The sequence below is a fragment of the Myotis daubentonii genome, chromosome 9 (genome assembly GCF_963259705.1).
Source record: "Myotis daubentonii chromosome 9, mMyoDau2.1, whole genome shotgun sequence".
Lineage (NCBI taxonomy): Eukaryota > Metazoa > Chordata > Mammalia > Chiroptera > Vespertilionidae > Myotis > Myotis daubentonii.
In genome coordinates, this window is record NC_081848.1 from 66,452,679 (window position 1) to 66,473,460 (window position 20,782).

The following is a 20,782-nucleotide window of genomic DNA, read 5'->3' on the forward strand; positions in this document are numbered from 1 at the left end:
GTCTCTCAAGAACTGTTTAGAAGCCGCCGATAAACTTAATGAGATCTCCAACAAAACTAATGAGACCCTCGATGTTATATTGGGGAACCAACTAGAAATTAAGCATACACGGACTGAAATAACGAATATTATACAGACTCCCGACAGCAGACCAGAGGAGCGCAAGAATCAAGTCAATGATTTGAAATGCGAGGAAGCAAAAAACACCCAACCGGAAAAGCAAAATGAAAAAAGAATCCAAAAATGCGAGGATAGTGTAAGGAGCCTCTGGGACAGCTTCAAGCGTACCAACATCAGAATTATAGGGGTGCCAGAAGATGAGAGAGAGCAAGATATTGAAAACCTATTTGAAGAAATAATGACAGAAAACTTCCCCCACCTGGTGAAAGAAATGGACTTACAGGTCCAAGAAGCGCGGAGAACCCCAAAAAAAGGAATCCAAAGAGGACCACACCAAGACACATCATCATTAAAATGCCAAGAGCAAAAGATAAAGAGAGAATCTTAAAAACAGCAAGAGAAAGAAACTCAGTTACCTACAAGGGAATACCCATACGACTGTCAGCTGATTTCTCAACAGAAACTTTGCAGGCCAGAAGGGAGTGGCAAGAAATATTCAAAGTGATGAATACCAAGAACCTACAACCAAGATTACTTTATCCAGCAAAGCTATCATTCAGAATTGAAGGTCAGATAAAGAGCTTCACAGATAAGGAAAAGCTAAAGGAGTTCATCACCACCAAACCAGGATTATATGAAATGCTGAAAGGTATCCTTTAAGAAGAGGAAGAGGAAGAAAAAGGTAAAGATACAAATTATGAACAACAAATATGCATCTATCAACAAGTGAATCTAAGAATCAAGTGAATAAATAATCTGATGAACAGAATGAACTGGTGATTATAATAGAATCAGGGACATAGAAAGGGAATGGACTGACTATTCTTGGGGGGGAAAGGGGTGTGGGAGATGCGGGAAGAGACTGGACAAAAATCTTGCACCTATGGATGAGGACAGTGGGTGGGGAGTGAGGGCAGAGGGTGGGGCGGGAACTGGGAGGAGGGGAGTTATGGGGGGGGAAAAAGAGGAACAAATGTAATAATCTGAACAATAAAGATTTAATTAAAAAAAAATAAAAAAGAGAGAGAGAGAATGAGTGCCCAGTGAGAATGCCGTATGTTGGAATTCACACATACCATGAACATTTGCTGAGCAGTGTTAGGCCCTGTGCTGGTTAACATACAACGGTGAACAAAACAGATGATTCCTAACTGTACGGATCTAATAAATCAATCATCTAAGGAAAGAGATGGAGATCACATGTCACATGAATATAGTCTTAGAAATTTGCAGTGCTATAAATAAAAAAGTGAAAGTAGCTACAAATTTGAATCTCACTTGACTTCAGGAGGTGGGAGAAGGCTCCTGTTAGAAAAAGAGGTGGAAGCATATATTCTAAGCAGTGTTAGAAAAGAGATGGGATTTTAAGAGTCTTGCCCTAACCGGTTTGGCTCAGTGGATAGAGCGTTGGCCTGCGGACTGAAAGGTCCCAGGTTCGATTCTGGTCGAGGGCATGTACCGTGGTTGTGGGCACATCCCTAATAGGGGGTGTGAAGGAGGCAGCTGATCGATGTTTCTGACTCTCTGTCCCTCTCCCTTCCTCTCTGTAAAAAATCAATAAAATATATATGTATTTATTAAAAGAGTCTTAGTTTTACTCCGAAGTAGCCATGACTCACTCAGGAAAGTCACTTAAAAACCTAGACCACTGTCCTGCCTCTCTTATAGATGTGTCCACAAGCAAACGACTTGCTTTCTGTCAGGGTGTTCTATGACCTGTAAGTGTCATAGTCTTATTCTTTGAATTAAGTGCTAATCAGAAACTCTTGATCCCTTCCTACAACTTCATGGTCTCTAGGGAATCTCAACAAGTCTGAAAATGACATTATCCTGTCTATGTCAAATTGAGTCACATCTCCTCTTCAATTTCTCACCCTTCCCACCTACTCCCATCTCTTTCCATTCAACCTCTAACTGCCATATCTTTATTTTATTTTTTTATTTTTAAAAAATCTTCATTTTTGAAAGTATTATATATGTCCTTCTTTTTCCCCCATTAACCCACTCCAACCTGCCTCTCGCCCCAATCTTTCACACTTAATTGTTCGTTGTTCATGTCCATGGATTATACATATATACATACAAGGTCTTTGGTTGATTGCCGCCAACCCTCCCACCCCACCTCCTTCCCTCTGAGATCCCTCATTCTGTTCAATGTTTCCATGTCTCTGAATTGCACTGCCTGCCTACACATTGAAAGCATGCCCCCAGCACAAATACAGAACCCTTCAGCAAAAGCTGGGAGATTAATGGTTCCTATCATTGAAGGAAATCACTTGGTTGGCCACTAAGCTAACTGATCAGAAACCTTTGTGACCACACATGACAAACTTTACAAATACTTAAAAGCACTAAATTGTACTTTAAAAAGGTGAAGTTTATGGTGTGCGACTCGTATTGCAATAAAAAATAAATATTAAAAAAAAACTAGTGCACAAAAGATAAACAAGCTAAAGCAGTGTCTGGCAAAGGCAATGACAGTTAATTCATAAGAAGAATATCAATGGGCAACAAACATATGTAAAGTAAACATATATAAGTGATCATCAATCTTATAAGAAATCATCAGTGTCCTATTAAAAAATAGTTTTCAAAGATTTTTTGAGAGATTTCCCTGGCCTTGGCCCTGGCCTTCGATTTAGTCAGAAGTTTTCTTCCTCCCTGCATTATATAGCATGTATTACATACCTGTGCTTCTTATAATCTTTGACCTTGACATCATCCAAAGACCTACCCCATACCCACAAGTTAATAAGTTTGTATAAACTTCTTTACCCCTGTCATTGGTTGACTGAGATACGTGCCACACAAAAGCCACCTAGTACCACCTTGATTACCAAGGGCTGTGCTCCCACCAGACTCATCTCTTTCCCACAAATGGCCCCAAACATGCTCTCACCTTGAACCTGCAAATGTTGCTGCCAGTTGGTAATGCCTGGCAAACCAAGAACCTCATGTAAATCCTCTAGATTCTTAGAATAAATTTGGTAAGTGTTAGTGCAGTGATCAAGGTCATCTGTCATCTGGACAGATTGGAAAAAGGCTCCTAAAAATGCACTTTGGAACACTGGGGAATCTATATTAATAGAAAACATGTTCATCTGAACTTTGACACAAATATCACAGAGGAATGAGCTCGGGTTCCAATAAGAGAACAGTCACTCCTATCAACTCTTGTGGCCGATTATGACTGTGTTTAAATTAGGTCACCTGCCCACCAGCACCTGAAGCTTGAATGGGTTTCTATGGTGTATATGAAAAATGGTACCATAAACCTGTAGCAACCCAAAGGATAGGGAGAGTTAGGACAACAGAGCATCCTATGGTTGTGGATAAATCGAAATAGACTCTAAGGACTGCTGGGGTTGGGGTCTGTGTACATACAGCATGTTCACCAAGTGGTATCTGCTTAAATGGTTTGAGTCACGTGGAACTCATCCCAAAGACAACCTAATCTGTCCTAGGTAGCTCTATTATTTAAAAGACTTGTCTGTAAGTCTCTTTTGTGATTCCTTTTATCATCTCAGTCTGGTGCCACACAGAATCACTGTTCATTTTCACCCTATGGAACTTCATGTAATTGAAGGTTACTGCCTTAGTAACAATTATGATTACTTAATAGCCATTTCGCATATGCCAACTACTATCCTACGCACTGAATTTACATTATCTAATTTAATTCTCATAAGTACGGAGGAGGCAGGTAATATTTTTAAAATTTACCTTCATTGTTGAAAATATTACAGATGCCCTCTTTTTTCCTCCATGGACCCCTTCTACCCAACTCCTGCCCCTGCCCCAGGCCTTCACCACACTATTGTCTGTGTTCCTGGGTTGTATATATATATATATGCATATACATTCTTTGGTTAATCTCTTCTCACCCTCCCTCCCTTCCCTCTGACATTCGTCAGTCTGTTCCATGCTTCCATGTCCCTGGATCTATTCTGTTCATCAGTTTATTGTGTTCATTAGATTCCGCATATGAGTGATACTTGTCTTTCTCTGACTGGCTTATTTCACTTAGCATAATACTCTCCAGGTCCCTCCATGCTGTCTCAAAGGATAAGAGATCCTTCTTTTTCGTGTGGCTAGGAAATCCCAGGTTTATTCAACTCTATATCTCATGATTATTCCGCTTTGGCATCTATTTCTTTAATATGATCAAAGTTAGGGGGAGAGTTGTGGGAGAAATACTGATATAAATAATACATTCCAAGTTGGAAGTGTGGTGAAGTGAAATAATGGCTTTTCATTTGCAGCCTGGCTATGTCAAAGTCTTCCAGGCAGCACAGTGAGCACAAGTGCGCCCCCTGGAGCTGAATCAAGGCTCTGCCACTCGTTTATAAACTGAGACCTTAAGCAGTTTGCTTGAGTGCTTGGTGCCCCAGTTTTCCTATTCAAATATATTTTTATTTATTTCAGAGAGGAAGGGAGAGTGAGATTGAGATAGAAACATCATCAATGATGAGGTAGAATCATTGATTGGATGCCTGCTGCATGCCCCATACTGGGTTTCAATCCCCCAACTGGGGCATGTGCCCTAACCAGGAATCAAACCATGACCTCCTGTTTCATAGGTCAATGCTCAACCACTGAGCAACATTGGCTGGTCACAGTTTTACTATTTTTAAAATAGGTGTTGGTGTTGGTATTAATAACGATAATGAACACAAATAAACATTTAATATTATATCTGGCTTATAGTAAGCACTCTGTAAATGTTATATGCTATTATCACCCTCGCCCTCAATTTAGTGTCAAAGCTAATGCCAAATGCCAGGGCTTCAAAACCCAAATCCAGTGCTTTTATTATCATGCATGGGGCTGGGACTGAGCCAAGCAAGTGTAGGAGGAGCAACCTAAACCTCAGAGGCCTTCAGCTGGGTGCAAACTGCTTGTTTCTATATTAAGTTAACTAAGCTCAAAGCAACCTTCACTTCACAGATGATAGGGAGGAGGCTCTCCCAGTCACACAGGGGGAAGTTGTCAGTAAACCCGAGCTCTAGGTTCTTCTGCAAGATTGGTAGTAGAAGTTCCAATATTCAGAGCTTTCTGAAAATCTTACAAGAGTCGGAAGCCTCTTTTTATTTTTTTTAATATATTTTATTGATTTTTTAAAGAGAGGAAGGGAGAGGGATAGAGAGTTAGAAACATCTGTGAGAGAGAAGCATGGATCAGCTGCCTCCTGCACACCCCCTACTGGGGATGTGCCTGCAACCAAGGTACATGCCCTTGACCGGAATCGAACCCGGGACCCTTCAGTCCACAGGCCGATGGGAAGCCTCTTTTTAGATATTTTATCCTTTACATTTTTTATTTTTAAATTATAGTTGCCATACAATATTATATTAGTTCCACGTGTACCACCTAGTGATTAGACATGATTAGACATTTATATACCTTACAAAGTAATCACCTGATAAGTCTAGTAACCATCTGTCACCATAGTACACATACAGTATTATTGACTCTATTCCCTATGCTAGACATGATATCCCTGTGAATTACTTTATAAATGGCAGTTTGTACTTCTTGGTCCCCTTCACCTTTTATGCCCATCCCCTCACTCCCTCTCCTCTGGCAACCATCAGCTTGTTCTTGGTATCTATGAGCTTGTTTCTGTTTTGTTTTGTTTGCCTCTTAGCCCAATCTTATAGCTAATACTATAACCAGACAAAAGGGGGCTGGAGTGAATCTTTTCTTTTTTAAGTCTGTAAACTATCTTTTTTTTTAATTGAAATATTTTTGCCACATGACATGGTGTAAGTTTATATGTATAACGTGTTGACTTGGTATGTTTACATATTGCAAGATGATTGCCATTGTGTTGGAAATGACTAAGTGCTAGTCTGTTAGCAAGTTTGATGTGAGACGGGCTAAAGGCGGGTGTATTTAATCTGCTGGAAAGCAGGACATCCTCAGGAAAGAGTGTTCGGGGAAGCAGCCCTTGGGGAGCTGGGAAAGGGGCAATGATGCTTTTTCCCGAAATAACGTAAGTTCAGCCAGGCTTGCTCTCCCTTAGGCATGCTGTTCAAAGAAGCAACTGGAAAGTAGGAAAGATTATCTCTTTTTTTTTTATCATGTTCCTTCTTATATGTATCAAAACTCATACTGAGCAATGAGTTCTGGGTTGCAAAAGAGGCTTTATTTTTAGCACCTGTATGAGGAAAGATTATCTTACTGTTGACATCATGGAGCTATATTATAATTTAACCAATTCCTACTTATTAGCCATATAAGAATTTTTACCCAAATTTTTCTTTAAGAGAAAGAATGCTACAATGAGTGTCCATGGGATTTATAGGTTAAAGGCTGTAATAATTAAACAGTAGAAGCTACAAATAGTCTCACCTACATTAGCCCTCTTAAATGATTCACAATCATATCCCAATTTGCTATAGAGACTCCTAAGGAATCAGGAACATGTAGGATAGCAGGGTCTCTGGTATTCATCTAGCTGGATTCAAAACTTGACTGCCTCCTCTGGCTGTGCAATCCTGGCTGAGTTCATTAATCTCCTTATGCCTCAGTTCTCTCATCTGTAAAATGGGGCTAATGGTGCTAACTCATTCAGTTGCCTGGTGCATGGTAAAAACTTGCTACATTTACTACTATTATTATCACTTAAGAGTATTACATTTTTCAGTGCCCAATGCAACACTCAGAGGCTTGCTAAAATCCTCAGCTAAAAAGTGAATAAGATGATATCAACCCCTTAGGTATGCTGACCATAATGTCATTTAAGGAAGAGGCCAGGTATCATCTATTAATTGTTATGCAACAGGCAAGGCACAAACAATGATGGCACAAACAGCAAGCTGTGACATGCTCTTGCAGATCCTCTACCACTAAGACCTGCTGGCAAGGACTGGGCACTCCTTGGAGTGAGATGTGATCTGTGCCTCACCATTAACGCCACTCTAAATGTCCTGAATATGATTTTTTCCTTCCTTGTATGATTTCCTTTAAATGGATTCCCATACATGGAAACACTGAGTTAGAGGGGGAATATGAAGAATGTCCTGGTTTTATATAGATAGTTAGAATGCCCTCCACAGAGTTGCCCAGTGAGTGAGTGTATCAGTTTTCCTGCTCCTTCCCCATCCTCAGTTGACCCCTTGTACTGAGCACCAGGCTGTACAGTAAACACGTATGTGTGGCTGGCACAGACAGGAGGTGAAGGGAGACCCTGATGCTCCCACTTCCAAATACATGACATACCAGGAGGTGTTCAAATCGAGGGGAAGGAGTCTTGTGCGATAGCGTGCAAAAGGCAAAAAGAGTCATCAGAAAATGAAGGAAATTCTGACTCATGCTACAGTGAATGAGCTTTGAAGACATTATGCTAAGTGAAATAAGTCAGACACAAAATGGCAAACGCTGTATGATCTCATTTATCTGAGATATCTAAAGTAGCTAAGTAAAGTAGAATGGTGGTGGCCAGTCACTGGAGGGAGGGGAAACTGAGGAGGTGTTGTTTAATGGGTGTACAGTTTCAATTGTACAAGATGAAAATGTTTTGGAAATGGATGATGGCAATGGTGGCACAACAATGTTAATATTCTTAATGCCACTGAACTGTGCACTTTAAAATGGTTACTAACGGTAAGTTTTATTATGTTACTAGAGGCCCGATGCACAAAATCCGTGCAAGAGTAGGCCTTCCTTCCCCCAGCTGCCAGCACCGGCTTCCCTCTGGCACTCGGGACCCAGGCTTCCCTCACAGCCCCAGCTTTGTCCAGAAGGACTTCTGGTCTACTTAGCATATTACACTTTTATTATTATAGATGTGTCTTTTTAACCACAATTGGAGGGGAGGGAAGTCATTCAGTTTCACAAAACAGCCTGCAAGGTGATGTGTCTGTGTGGAACCGAAGCACCCACCCTAATTGACATCCTTAGCTTGCGGGTGTTCATGGATCATTGGAAGAAGCTGGCTGGCTGTCTCCAGTGCCTCTTAAGCTGGGCATATGAGCAGGAAATTAAAGAAAACAGTCAATTATGTTCATACTTGCTTATGAAGGCTTAATAACATTCCTTTCACTTTTCTTGTGGATTTTGATAGATAATCAAAGGAAGTGTTTTATGTTTAAAAAAAAAAAAAAAAGCCTGGAGAAGGAAGTGGCGGGGGCAGGCAACAACTACGGTCTGCACTGCCCTCTGCTGGTAGGTGATGCCAACGTAGAGAGGAGTGCTCCCTGCGTTCAGAATAAAATCTGCTCACCACTAGGGGAGTCTTTTACTTTACAGGCACTCAGCTTTTAAAACAGAAAGAAAGTATACTCGTGGGGTAAGAACAATTGTGGTTAAATGTCTGCACCATAAACCAAGAAGGTGAAAAGCATCCCCCTCCTTCACTTTTCCCCCTGACACTGCCCCCGTGTTTCTACCTCCTTATCCCCTCCACCATATCGCAGCTTCTACCAGGTAAACCATAACCTGGTGAGGTCAAGGGGTTAAAGCAGTGATTCCCAAAGTGAGCGCTACCGCCCCCTGGTGGGCGCTGCAGCGATCCAGGGAGGCGGTGATGGCCACAGGTGCATTTGTGTTAACTTTTTTTGTATTACCTTTCTATTCTGAGTTCAATAAATAGTTTCATAATTTCAAACTTCAATGTTTCTAATTTACACCTTTCTTTACTATATTTTACGAAAAAGGTAGAAACATTAATACATATATCTTTCTGTTTAATTGCTATTAAAATTTAAAAGAAATTAATTTCCAGGGGGCGCTGCGTAATATTTTTTCTGGAAAGGGGGCGGTAGGCCAAATAAGTTTGGGAACCACTGGGTTAAAGTGATGATTTCCTCCCAGGACAGTGGTTTTATCTCTCTAGGCAATGCACTTGATCTACTGGGGGATGGGTGGACTCTATCAAATTCTTCTGACCCATGGTGAAAAATTACTTTTTTTCCTAAATTTCTGGTCTCACCTAAAAAGGCTGGCTGGCTCTGGAAAAGGTTGTGTTCCAGAAAAAGGAGGAAGATTGCATTCGGAAGTTGAACGCCTTCCATTTGACTTCAGCAGGGAAATGGATGATTTCTACTTCCAGCTGAGGGGTGGAGGAAGGAGTTGAGTGGGATCAAGTAAGAAGCTTCATCAAGGGGTAGCTTTTGAGATAAGCCTTGAAAGTGAGTATTTGGTCTATTGCTATATAACAAGCCACCACAAAACTTAGTGGCTTAAAACAATTTCTTATCCCTCACTATTCTATGGTTTGACTGCTCCATGGGACGTTGGCCAAGAGGGAGCTCTGTTGGGCAGGATGTCTATGGCGGCTCTCTTACATTTCCTGTCTAAAGATGGCATGAAGGCTGGGTTAAGCTAGGATGCTGACAGAGCTGGGCCCTCTGTCTCTCCAAATAATTCTCACAGTGTCTCCTTTCCATGTGGCCCTCCAGCAAATATCTGGTCAGCTCAGAGGTGCAAGATGTAGGCTCCAAACTGTCACAGTTTCACATCTGCCACATGGAATTGGTTAAAGTGAGCCACAGGGGAAGACTTAATTCCCTGTGGAATGGGACCTCACAGGGGCAGGAATCCTTGGAGGGGTGATTAATTGGGGACCGTCGGTCCTTGAAGACTGGTTACAACAATGGGTAAGAAAAAGATGCTGACATGTAGACAGCTGAGCAGAGAGAAAAACCTGAATAAAGCATATAATTGGCACACAAAAAAATACAAGAGATAGGGCTTGTTTAAATTATACAGTGTGAAAAGAAGAGTAAATGGACCCTCTGGCTCGAAAGTGAGACAACAGTCAGAAGGTTGGGACCTTGAATGTCAGGTTTAGCAATTTGAATTTAATTTCATCCGGTAGCTGTCAAATTTAACTAAGCCACAGAACCTCCTGGGGACTGCGGAATGCCCGCTCCCCCAAACTCATTAATACAACCTGTTGATGAGACAGAAAGAATACCATCTCAGCAGAGATTTGGTAGTGTCTTGGAGGAGGAAAGGCAAAGTTAGAACTCATTGAGAACTGGATGCTTGGTTTCAGGAAGGTCCCTTACTAGAGAGATGAGAGGCTCTTGATTAGACCGGGTAAAGATCACAACATAACTATCTAAGGTTAACAGCAAAGCAAGGTAGGCAAAGGGTTCCCATCACCTTCAGGCACAAACTGTCTGTTGATGCTTTTGTTGAAGAGTTGATAGATATTTTGGGAAAATTTTATGATGAATCATCAAGGCATTGTCTAGGCAAGAATCTCCTAGAATAGTAAGGTTCTGCTGAAGAAGACAATGGAATAGCAGTGTCGTGTTAATGTCGAGTAAGCTCTGTAGAGTGTAGGTAATTTGGTTCTCAGAACTTTGTCAAAATAGATTCTCAGAATGCATCTTCAACAGCTCTTATTCAATGAAGCCCAAGAACCTCTATTCTTAAGAGCTTTATTGAGAACCAACCCTATATGCTGAAGGATAGAGGGGCCCACACACCACCCCAAAATATGCTGCCTTGATATATTGCTTATTTTGAGCTAATGGCATTTGAAAAATAGCAAATGCATGGAGAAGATATCTCTGAACTTCCCTTCTCTGTCTAAAGACAGACCCTCCAAAAGGAACTTTCTTATCACCAGTCATCTCCCTGGAAGTTTCATCAACCAGGGTAGATTGACTCTTAACACATGGGAAGAAACTAGAACTCGGCACCACAACCAGTTAAACTGTCATAAACAATCATATCCCATCTATAATTCCAAGGCAGGGGTGGGGAACATCTGGCCCAAGGACCATATAAGGCCCAAGAAATCATTGGTCTGGCCTTGCCAAGGCATTGGGAGTGAGTTCATTAAATGTTTGACCAAATATAGCAGGCTAATTTTTAAGTTGATGATTTTGTACGGCCTGAGAATAACATTATAAATATCTAAATGGCCCTTGACAGAAAAAACTTTCCCCACTCCTGTTAAGGGCCCATTCATCTTCCTAAAAAAATCATTTATTCTCCCTTACAAGGTCTACACACTCCCCATCCCTTTCCCTAATAACATGGTACTTAAGACTAGATTCTAAAGCCACCTCTGAGTTATTCATTTTTCCCTGGGTATCTCCCATGTATATCTGTTCTAGCTTCTGTTTTTCTCTTGTTAATCTGTTTCTTTTTATACAGGGGGGGGGGGGTCTCAGTTAAGAACTCAGAAGGATAGAGGGAATTTCTTTTTCATCCCCTACAAAGCAGTGAACCACTGTAGGCTTTGCATCTTCGTGTCTGCCTGGATCCCAGCTGTGCTTTGGGAGACGCGGACACCTGTGCGGAGAACCCCGCAATCATCCAAACAAGATAGAACGGTGGTACAAACTGTGAGTTTGAGGACATGGGCTAATTCCATGATGCTGGGCAAGGCCTCTCTGTTCTCCATTTTCCTCATCTCTTTGATGACCCTGGGTCTTCTCCAAGCTACGCGGCAGAGAACACGTGTCTCCATGGCCAGGGAAGGCAGAGCCAGGAGAAATCCTTGAGGAAACACATCACAGGAAAGGCAGGGAGGCCGCAGGAAGCAGGGATTCCCAGGTGCCTTTGGAAGGAGGGGAGGGGGAACTGGAAGCTTCTTGAGCCTACAGGCTCCTTAGTCAGCGACTGGTAGGTGTGCATGGCAGGGTGGGTGTGGGGGTGTACATAGAGGGAAGAGGAATGATTTAGAGGTTCAACCCAGAATCTTCACCAACTTGCGTTCAGAGTGAGAAAGGCCATAATTTAGGACCCCTGGGCCGCCCCTGACTTAAACTGTCAGCTCACTGGACTAGAAGTCCCCCAGACCTCTCAGCCTATCTGACCCCTTATATAGTAGATATGATCTTGGTTAAATTTCTCTCTGTTCCTCTCCTCCTCACATTCACAGATGTTTCTCATCCAAGGACACAGAACTACTAAGTGCAAAGGTATCTCCAAAAACCAGTTCTGCCAAACTCCAACTAACTCCCCCTCTCTGCCTCTTTCCTTCTCACAGCAGCATGATTGTTTCAGGCAGTCTGATGACTAATCCCTTGTCCTTGTTATAAAACTATGTGGACAGATAGTGCTGCAGTTAATAACGTTGTGATTCCATCGAAAGAAGTTTCTTTTTTTGTGGTATTAAGGCCACTTTGCCTCCTCAGTCATTCATTCATTCATGTGTTCCCTCCCCAATTATGCATTGTGAGACATGTAGGGTATAAAATGAGATCCCTACATGCAGGGCCAGTATTTAGCCAGTAACCTCAGGGAGGTCGTTTGCAGCCACTGTCAGTTCTGATTGGCTGGGCCTGCTAGTTGCAGGCTATTAAATGTTTGTGTCGTTTCCCTGCCTATGGGCCAGAGTAATTGTGTGTGTGTCCATTAATGGTGCTCGATTGAATGTGCACAACCCAAGGGTGGGGTATGGACTGAGCCTGGAAGGCAGGGACTCATATCCAGTCCTGCTACAATCTGCCTTCATGTGACCTTGTGCACATCACTTCCTCTGGAAATCAGCTTCTCCATGGGTAAAAAGGTGTGCATGGTCTGCTGCCGTTTTTGTAAAAGAAAACAGTATCTACTATGAGCCCGGGTGCACACACAGGAGCAGGTAGGCAAGGATATACACAGTGGTTGTCTCTGGGGAGTGGACCTGGGGAAGGGAAGTCTTTCCACTTTGTTCATAACAAGCATTTGTTGTAATTTTTTTAAGTTAACAACTTAAAAAGTCCTATTGGTTCCTGTTTTGTAGAAAGTCACACTTCTTATCCAAGGTCACACTAGGCCTTGGCATCTGACTCGAGGCTGTCCTGCCTGTGTGTTCCTTACGCTGCCTCAGAAAAACTGGGGGATGTGAAGCTGGGCACATCCTAATCCTGGGCCTCCACAAATGCTGCCCAGGGCTGGTGATCAGACATCCTCACAGAGTTTTCCTTGCCCTCGCCCTGCTGGCATCTCACCTACGTCAGCAAATGCCCAGCCACCGCTCAGTCAAAGAATGTTTATCTTCTCTTGTGTCCACTGCTACAAACCTACCCCACCAAACCTGATGGATTTCCAGACTCCTTTGGATTTATAATGTCATGAAATGTCCGTTCCTAAGTCACAAGCTTAGTGGACTGAGCAGGGTGTGGGAAAACAGAATGAAAACTTGTCCCTGTCCTAGGAAGATACACCAAGAGGGGAGAGATAAGTTTTACTGTTTTCCCAGGAAACAGTCTTCGCTCTAGCAGTCCTCTTTATCCCAAATTACCTGATGATAAATTAATCACACTTTATAAAAAGAGAATGTAAAAATAGAGGTTGGAAGGAACTGTGGTGGTTGAAAGAGCACGCGGTTTTGGATTCAAATCTGGGTGCAAATCCAGACCTTGACAAGTCACTTACCCCACTTTACTGAATGAACACCTTGTTTGGTGCCAGGTACTCTGCTGAGCATGTTGCATCCAACAGCTCGAGCCTGGAGGTGTTACTATTGTTCTCATCTTGTAACAGACCAGGCAACTGGGACTCGTTAGAAGGCCCTGCACTGGGAGAACTCAGCTGATGATGAGGGAGCCCAGATTCCTATTCAGATCTTGAGAGGTCAAGGCCAGCACCTGCTTTTCTGGATGGTGGCACCTCTCCCTCTGGATGGGTACAAAAGACTTCTGCTCCAAGTTCACTGCTATAACCAGGTCCAACCCAGACTAACACCACTGAGTTAAGTGATCCATGTGCCCTTTCCAGGAGGGACAAAAATCAAGACCCTGACACGGACTACGAAGAAGAGGCATCATGCTCAGATCAGTGGATGCAAACTGTTTTTTGGCTCAGATGAACCTGAAGTCAAATGCTGGCTCCATCGTGTACCTGACTGTGACTCTGGGCCTCAGTTTCCTTATGTGTGGTGAGAGACTGCTGAGAAGTTAATATCCTATATAATAAAAGCCCAGAGACTGAACAGCAGAGCCACCAGAATGACCGGTTGACCAGTCACTACGATGTGCACTGACCACCAGGGGGCAGAAGCTCAATGCAGGAGCTTCCCCCTGGTGGTCAGTGTGCTACCACAGTGGGAGTGCCGCTCGGCTAACCGGGATGAGTGGCTGCTCCAGTTCGAACCCCTGGCTGATGGGCAGGAACCTGGGCTGCAATCATCGCCTCCTCACTCCCTGCTGCCTCCTCTGGAAGCCTGCAGGCCGAGCAGCACCGCAGCCGGGCTCGCAGAGCTGACCCCAGAGGCTGGGAGGCAGGTTCGTGGCTGCAGCGGGACTGAGGCCTACTCTGCCGCCTCTCAGTGCTATTGTCCCTGGGCCCGGCCCCCACCGGGTCCCCTGGAGAGGTGAGTGTTCTGGCTCCACGCAAGATGCTGGACCAGGGAGCAGCCGCTCCGAGGGCGGGTCCACAGCTGCTGAGCAGACCGGGATGAGCAGCCCTCCCACAGTGGGCCGATCCCACCACCAGTGCATGAATCCCGTGCACTGGGCCTCTAGTAAGATTATAAAGCACTTAGCCCAGGGTCTCATTTTGAGCAGTGGCTAATCTCAGGGGGAGAGGGTCTCTAGAGGGCTCCAAGCAGACGGAAAAGGAGGAGGAAAATTCCTGGGCCCTGGACTGTTTGGGGGATATGCTAAGCCCCCCTTTAGAAACTCTGTTCTGCCTGTCCACACCCAGTTCTCTGGAACATCGGCACATCTCGTCTCCTAGAGTTGCCCCGAGCCTGCCACAGTCCAGGAAGGGGCTCGCTTCTGCAGTATCTGCTGCTATTCCAGGAAATCAGCCTGGAGTGAATGTGACATGTGACTTCCCAGCCACAATGCCACAGGCAGGTAGGCCACCTGGGGAGAGGCCCAGGCTGGGTCCCTAGGCCACTTCCTCACCCAATCTGCGCCTGACACTTGCAATAGCGATGATTAAATATCAGGTGTTCAATAGGCAAAGATTGATTTTCTTCACATACTAGTAGATGAATTCTCAGGCCCCTAGGGCAGCAGCGAGCTCTCCACCAGACCAGTCCGTATCTCACAGGCCTGGAATCTGCTGTGTTTCACTCTCCTTGGTGCTCCTAATAAGGCATGCGCTTGACATTCTTTCCTGGAGACTTCAGAGAGAGGCGCCTGGGGGAGGGGACGGCTCGCTGGGGAGGGGCCTGAGGCGGACAGAGTCATCGTCCGGTGGCTGGGCCTATTTCAGCTCCCAGGCCAAGGCTTTCCCTCTGCGACACCACGCCATGAAGGAGCTGAGGGGCAGCCGACTGCCAAGGCGAAGCTGTCCTCCAGCCATGGCCCTGTGTCTGGCATCACTGCTGGCCCTGCTCTCAGCCGGGCGGGGCAGCATGGGGAATCAGGAAGTCTCCGCCATCCAAGGCTGCAAGCAGGCACTGAATGTGTCGGTGCTGGGGGCACTGCCTGGAGGCGGCTGGGACAACCTGCGCAACGTGGAGCTGGGGCTGGTGCTGGGGCGCAGCTACTCCCAGTGCCGCACCACGGAGGACGGCGAGTACCTGATCCCAGACCAAGTGTACGTGGTGCCACGGCGCGAGAGCGTGGTGGAGACCCGCGCCGAGCTCGTGGACGAGTGGCTCAGCTACACCGACACCTGGGCGGCCTCCATCAACGCCGAGCTCTCCTTCCTCCCCAGCCTCAATGGTAAGTTCTCCGTGGACTTCCAGAACGTCAGGAAGTACAGCCTAGAGTATGAGACGGTCACGGCCAGAGTGCAGCTCCGCCACAACATCTACTCTGTGAAGGCCTCGGAGGCCCCCGGCTTCCATCCTGACTTTCTGCAGCATCTGCTGATCCTCAGCGACCACCTGGAGAACAACCAGACCCGCGAGGCCCAGTACCTGGCGGAGATGCTTGTGCTCGAGTACGGCACGCACGTCCTCACCCACGTGGAGGCCGGCGCTACCTTGGTGCAGGAGGACCAGGTAAAGCGGGAATTTGTGGGCAATCAGGCCGGAGAGAAGAGCAACATCACACTGGCCGCCTCCGCCTTGTTTTACCGCACGGTCAACGTCGGGGCCGCGGCCTCCTGGCAGGAGCAGAACCAGTTCATCCAGAACTACATGCGCAACTTGGTGGCCTCCAAGACGCGCAGCCACGGCGGGCTGCCCTTCTACCCCGGCATCACCATGCAGACGTGGCAGGGGGGCATCGGCAACCGGCTGGTGGCCATTAGCAGGTCCGGCCTGCCCCTGCCCGCGCTGCTGGAGCCCGAGGCGCTGCCGGAGCTCCCCCCGCCCGCGGTGCACCGGGTGGCGGCCGCCGTGCGCAGCGCCATCTATCGCTACTACGAGGTCAACGCGCACCCCGGCTGCCTGAGGCGCGGGGAGCCCGCCTTCAATCCCAAGGCCAACGTGGAGGACGGCTCCTGCTCTGGCGGCGGCCCAGCCAACTACAGCTTCGGGGGCGTCTTCCAGGAGTGCGAGGCTGTGTCCGGAGAGGACGCGGGTGACCTCTGCCAGAACTATCGCACCCCGAACCCGCTCACCGGCAACGCCTCTTGCCCGGCCAACTACACGGCCAGCGTCCTGAACAGCGAGCTGAAGACATCAAGCAAGACCCACTCTGTGTGCCAGCAGCAGTGCGAGACGTGCTGGCTCTTCTTCTCCTGCTGCCAGCCCGTGTGCACCCTCCGGGAGCTGCGCAGCGTGGTGCGCCTGGCGGCCTCCTGGTGCGCGCCCACCCAGGCCTCCCTGCCTGCCGCTGTAGGCTTCCTCTTTGGAGGCCTCTATAGCCCCAACCACCCAAACCCGCTCACTAGAGGCAAGACCTGCCCCTCCTACTTCTACCCACTGACACTCTTTGGCGACCTCAGGGTGTGTGTCAGCAGCGACTTAGAGATGGGGACAGCCCAGGCTGTTCCGTTTGGGGGTTTCTTCAGCTGCCAGGTGGGCAACCCCTTGGCTGGCCTCATGAAGGGCCAGAGCGCTGGGTTCCTGCAGGAGATGTTCTACCAGGACAGTCCCACAGTCCACCCCATGAAGTGTCCAGAAGGGTACAGCCAACACCAGGCTTACCTCAGCGATGGGTGCCAAATCCTCTATTGCCTCAGGGCTGGGACCCTCTCGGACCAGGAGCAGGTAGCTATCCGCATGCCCCCATTTCTTCCCCGCCCCCTCTTGCTCAACAACAGCAGCTGCTCCCAGAGGCTCTCTGTCCTGGTGGACTCCAGTGGCCAGCAGGTCTGGGTGAGGCAGAAAGGCTGCGACCACTGGCGGCAGGCCAACATCAATGACCAGTCTCTGCCAGCCAACCTCTTGAGCCAGGCTGCCTCCGGGCCCAGTGTCGGGGCCATTGTTGGCGCCTGCCTGGGGATCATAGTGGGTGTGGTGGCTGTTGCTCTGGGGGTAAGCTATGCCTTCAGGTACTACAAGAAAAAGGTCTATGGAAAAATACAGGATAGCATCCTGACCGGGGAACAGACTGCCTTCGGGGCCACTGAAACCGCTGCAGTCCCCAGCTCTGTCTGAATGCACAGGCAACAGAAAAAACAAACACGACTGTGCCTGGTTACTAATTAAGGCTTTAGCCCATTTCTGTTCCTTCCACCACCTAGATAAATGGTAAGATACTAACCACAGAATCAGCCCCACTTTCTGGAGCTACAATGTAGAACTGAACTGTGCTTCCTCAACCCCTTTCCCTAACACTGGTTGCCCAGAAGCCCCACTGTTCTCCATGGTGAGTTCCCGTGTTTTGCTGCCTCCCTTGTTGTAAGTAGCCAATAAACCCAACTTAGTTCAAATACAGATGTATTCCTGGTGATCCTTGGCAGGGGGGCTCAATAGAGAGGATAGAACATATAAGAGATAAAATATAGCTTTGAAGTTGGAATTCTATCAGCCTGTTTTCTCAGAATCATTGCTTTGGACCCTGAAAGTTCTCTCTTGAGCTGGATCTAAGTCAGAGGTTTTTGTTGTTGTTTTTCCTAATAGGACCTGATTTACTTGTGGGTCATGAGGTGACATAGAAAATATAGTGCATTGCATAAAATAAATATATAAGAATTATTTTTGTGAAATTTTGTTTTAGTAATATATTAAGTTGATCATCTAAAATTGCCCATTTCTAATCATTTTTTTAAAAATATATTTTATTGATTTTTTACAGAGAGGAAGGGAGAGAGATAGTTAGAAACATCGATGAGAGAGAAACATCGATCAGCTGCCTCCTGCACATCTCCCACTGGGGATGTGCCCGCAACCCAGGTACATGCCCTTGACGGGAATCGAACCCAGGACCTTAAAGTCTGCAGGCCGACGCTCTATCCACTGAGCCAAACCGGTTTCGGCTCTAATCATTTTTGATTCACACAAAAAATAGCTGTTTTCTGTGGTTTAAACTACTATATGTATCCAATACACTGGGTCACAACATGAAATATATTTCAAATTGTGATCAGTCAAAACATTTAAAAGCCACTGGATGTTTCCAGTGGATGTTCCATGAAGCTTAGCTTTGGAAAAGCATATGTGCGTCCCCACCTCTCTATCTCACCCTGACCAGTCTCCGTGGAAGAGACTTCCTTCTGGGCGTCCTGTTTAGCTCAAGCTCGCCACAGTAAATTGCCATTCTCTAACCCACGACAGCAGTTTCTTGGGGACAGGGTTGAGTTTTGTAATGTTGTTGGAACACAGACCTCATCCCAATTTAACTTCAGAGTCTGGGTCTCCGGTTGTCACAGGAAACTGGTGTCCCATTAAACCCTAATCTCGGAAGCACAGGGCATGCCGGACTGTAACTGGGGAAATAACCTCTGGCCAGGTTCCGACAGCCTATTGCCATGAAAACCAAATTTGCGAGACAGGTGCTGCGGTGAAGGGAAGAAGTTTATTTCAATTGCCAGCAATTGGGGAGATGGGGGACTTTTTTTGTCCTCAAAAACCCATCTCTCCCTCTCATAGGTAGGTGTTTTCTAAAAGGAGGGAGAGGGAAAGCAGAACAAAGAAATCGGGGGCGGGGGAGGGGGGGGGGCGGGAATGTGGGCAGGGAGTATAAGGGGGTTTCTGGTGGTTTGCAGCCCTGGAATTTGAGTCCCTGTGGGGGTCTTGGGCTTGATGAATGTCTTTATTATTGGTGCCTGGAACAGGATGGTCAGTGTTCTGAAACTGGTCAGGCGGTGATCAGGTGTGCAGCATCCAGCTGTTTCTGAGTCCTAATCGATCAGCCTCCATATTCCTGGTAGCCAATTGTGTAAGTTCAGGGCTGGGTTAAAAATCTTTTTGCTCCTGCCTGTCAACTGAGAACTGCAACAAAATCTTAGCCAGAACATAGGTTAAATATATACTGTTGATTAATCAATTACATGTTCTTAGTAAAAGGGTGGGAAAGGAAAGACAAAGGAAATTTCAAAATCGTATTTTTATTCTACCCTGTACCCCTATCAAGACCTGGTCCAAATGAGCCTCTTGCTGTGTGAGCTAATTATGAAGGCACTTAGAGAGACCTAGATGCCTCACAGTGTGGACCAGAACCCACCTTCCTGACCTTGGCGATCTAAGTGAGTCATGTTACTTCCTGGGGTTTCAACTCTAGCTACAAACTGGAATATATCAGGATACTGATGAGATGGCATTGGGGCGAACTCTGAGTCCTGAGAGGATGAGGCAATTGAAATCCAAATAATGTCGCGACAGTTGAGATGGCTGTCCCTGCTGGTCTGGTATGGGCACAGTAGAGACTGGTGACATTCCTCAGCCTTCTCCAGACTTGTGGTCAGTACCATTCATAGAGACTTCCTCTGCATGCAGATACCTTTACAATAGCATCTCACTTCATCTTCCCAAAGCAGATGTAGCTCTCATGCTGTGGATGAGGAAACTGAAGCTCAGAAAGGTTATAGGACTTGCTGAAAGTCACATGACTCAAATATTAAGAAGAAGAATGGTTCATCCCTACGTAGTATTTAGAATTTGCCCTTTGCCAAGATAATTTCATTTAAGTCTGTGGGAAAAAACAAACACACAGTTTTAGTTAGGAACTGGGGATATGACTATTTTACCAGAGAGGAAACTGAGGCTCAGAGAATTTAAGTGGCTTTCACAGGAACCGAAAACTAAGCATAACAGCAAAGCTAGGTGTGTATGTTCCCCCACGTCCCGCGCGGTTCAGGGTTCAGGATCTGGAGGAGGGGCCGCACACAAATGAAAGAGACGAGACGAGATAATTTGGAAATATTGGGGGGCCAGGCCCAACTCAAGGGGAAGGACTTCCACTGGTGCCCAGGCTTCGCCAATCTTTTATTCAACTTTGGATACACATCTAGCTCTTAGGCAGGTAATTTCGGTAACAGATAGACTATCTTAAAGGTCAGTAAATATTAGAAGGATTTACTCTGAGACTGTTTGATCAGGAAATAGCTTGAGCCCCGATTGTCAGGACTAGACAATCGGTGCATAACTCAGGCCCTTGCCATGGGTTCAAGGTTCACCAGCGTTCCGGGATCCTTGTGTGCACTTCTCTGCTAGTGAAGACAATGGACGGCTTCCTGTACCTAGGGGCTTGGTCTGGGTCAAAAATTGGCCTCTGGTAATTCCTCGGGCCTCAGTTTGGTTCTCTATAAAATGGAGCTGGCCTGATAAATTCCTAGGTTACCTGAGGAGATTAAATGAGATAATGGATGCAAAGACTTTGGAACATCTTGCCCTTCCTAAATCTGACATATATCACACTAACGCTAGGGGTCTGATTTGCCGCTGCAGTAAGATTGGGACCCTGGGAATCAAGACAGACAG

At 46.1% G+C, this 20,782-nt stretch overlaps 1 protein-coding gene and 1 non-coding gene across 2 annotated transcripts; one reads left to right on the forward strand and one right to left on the reverse strand.

The window, feature by feature from the left end:
- Window positions 1-6,202: 6,202 nt before the first annotated feature.
- On the reverse strand, window positions 6,203-6,322 carry LOC132242457 (small nucleolar RNA SNORA40). The gene has a single exon (XR_009454643.1). It is a non-coding gene; the product is annotated as a small nucleolar RNA SNORA40 (small nucleolar RNA).
- An 8,863-nt stretch (window positions 6,323-15,185) lies between these two features.
- Window positions 15,186-18,058, forward strand: LOC132241133 (macrophage-expressed gene 1 protein-like). Its single transcript, XM_059709275.1, has one exon. It carries the CDS (start codon window positions 15,275-15,277, stop codon window positions 17,516-17,518), a length of 2,244 nt encoding a protein of 747 aa, XP_059565258.1. The 5' UTR covers window positions 15,186-15,274; the 3' UTR covers window positions 17,519-18,058.
- The last annotated feature ends 2,724 nt before the right edge of the window (window positions 18,059-20,782 follow it).

Bases quoted from the DNA above. Each gene is read 5' to 3' on its own strand.
- LOC132241133 (XM_059709275.1), top strand. From the start codon at position 15,275: ATGAAGGAGCTGAGGGGCAGCCGACTGCCAAGGCGAAGCTGTCCTCCA.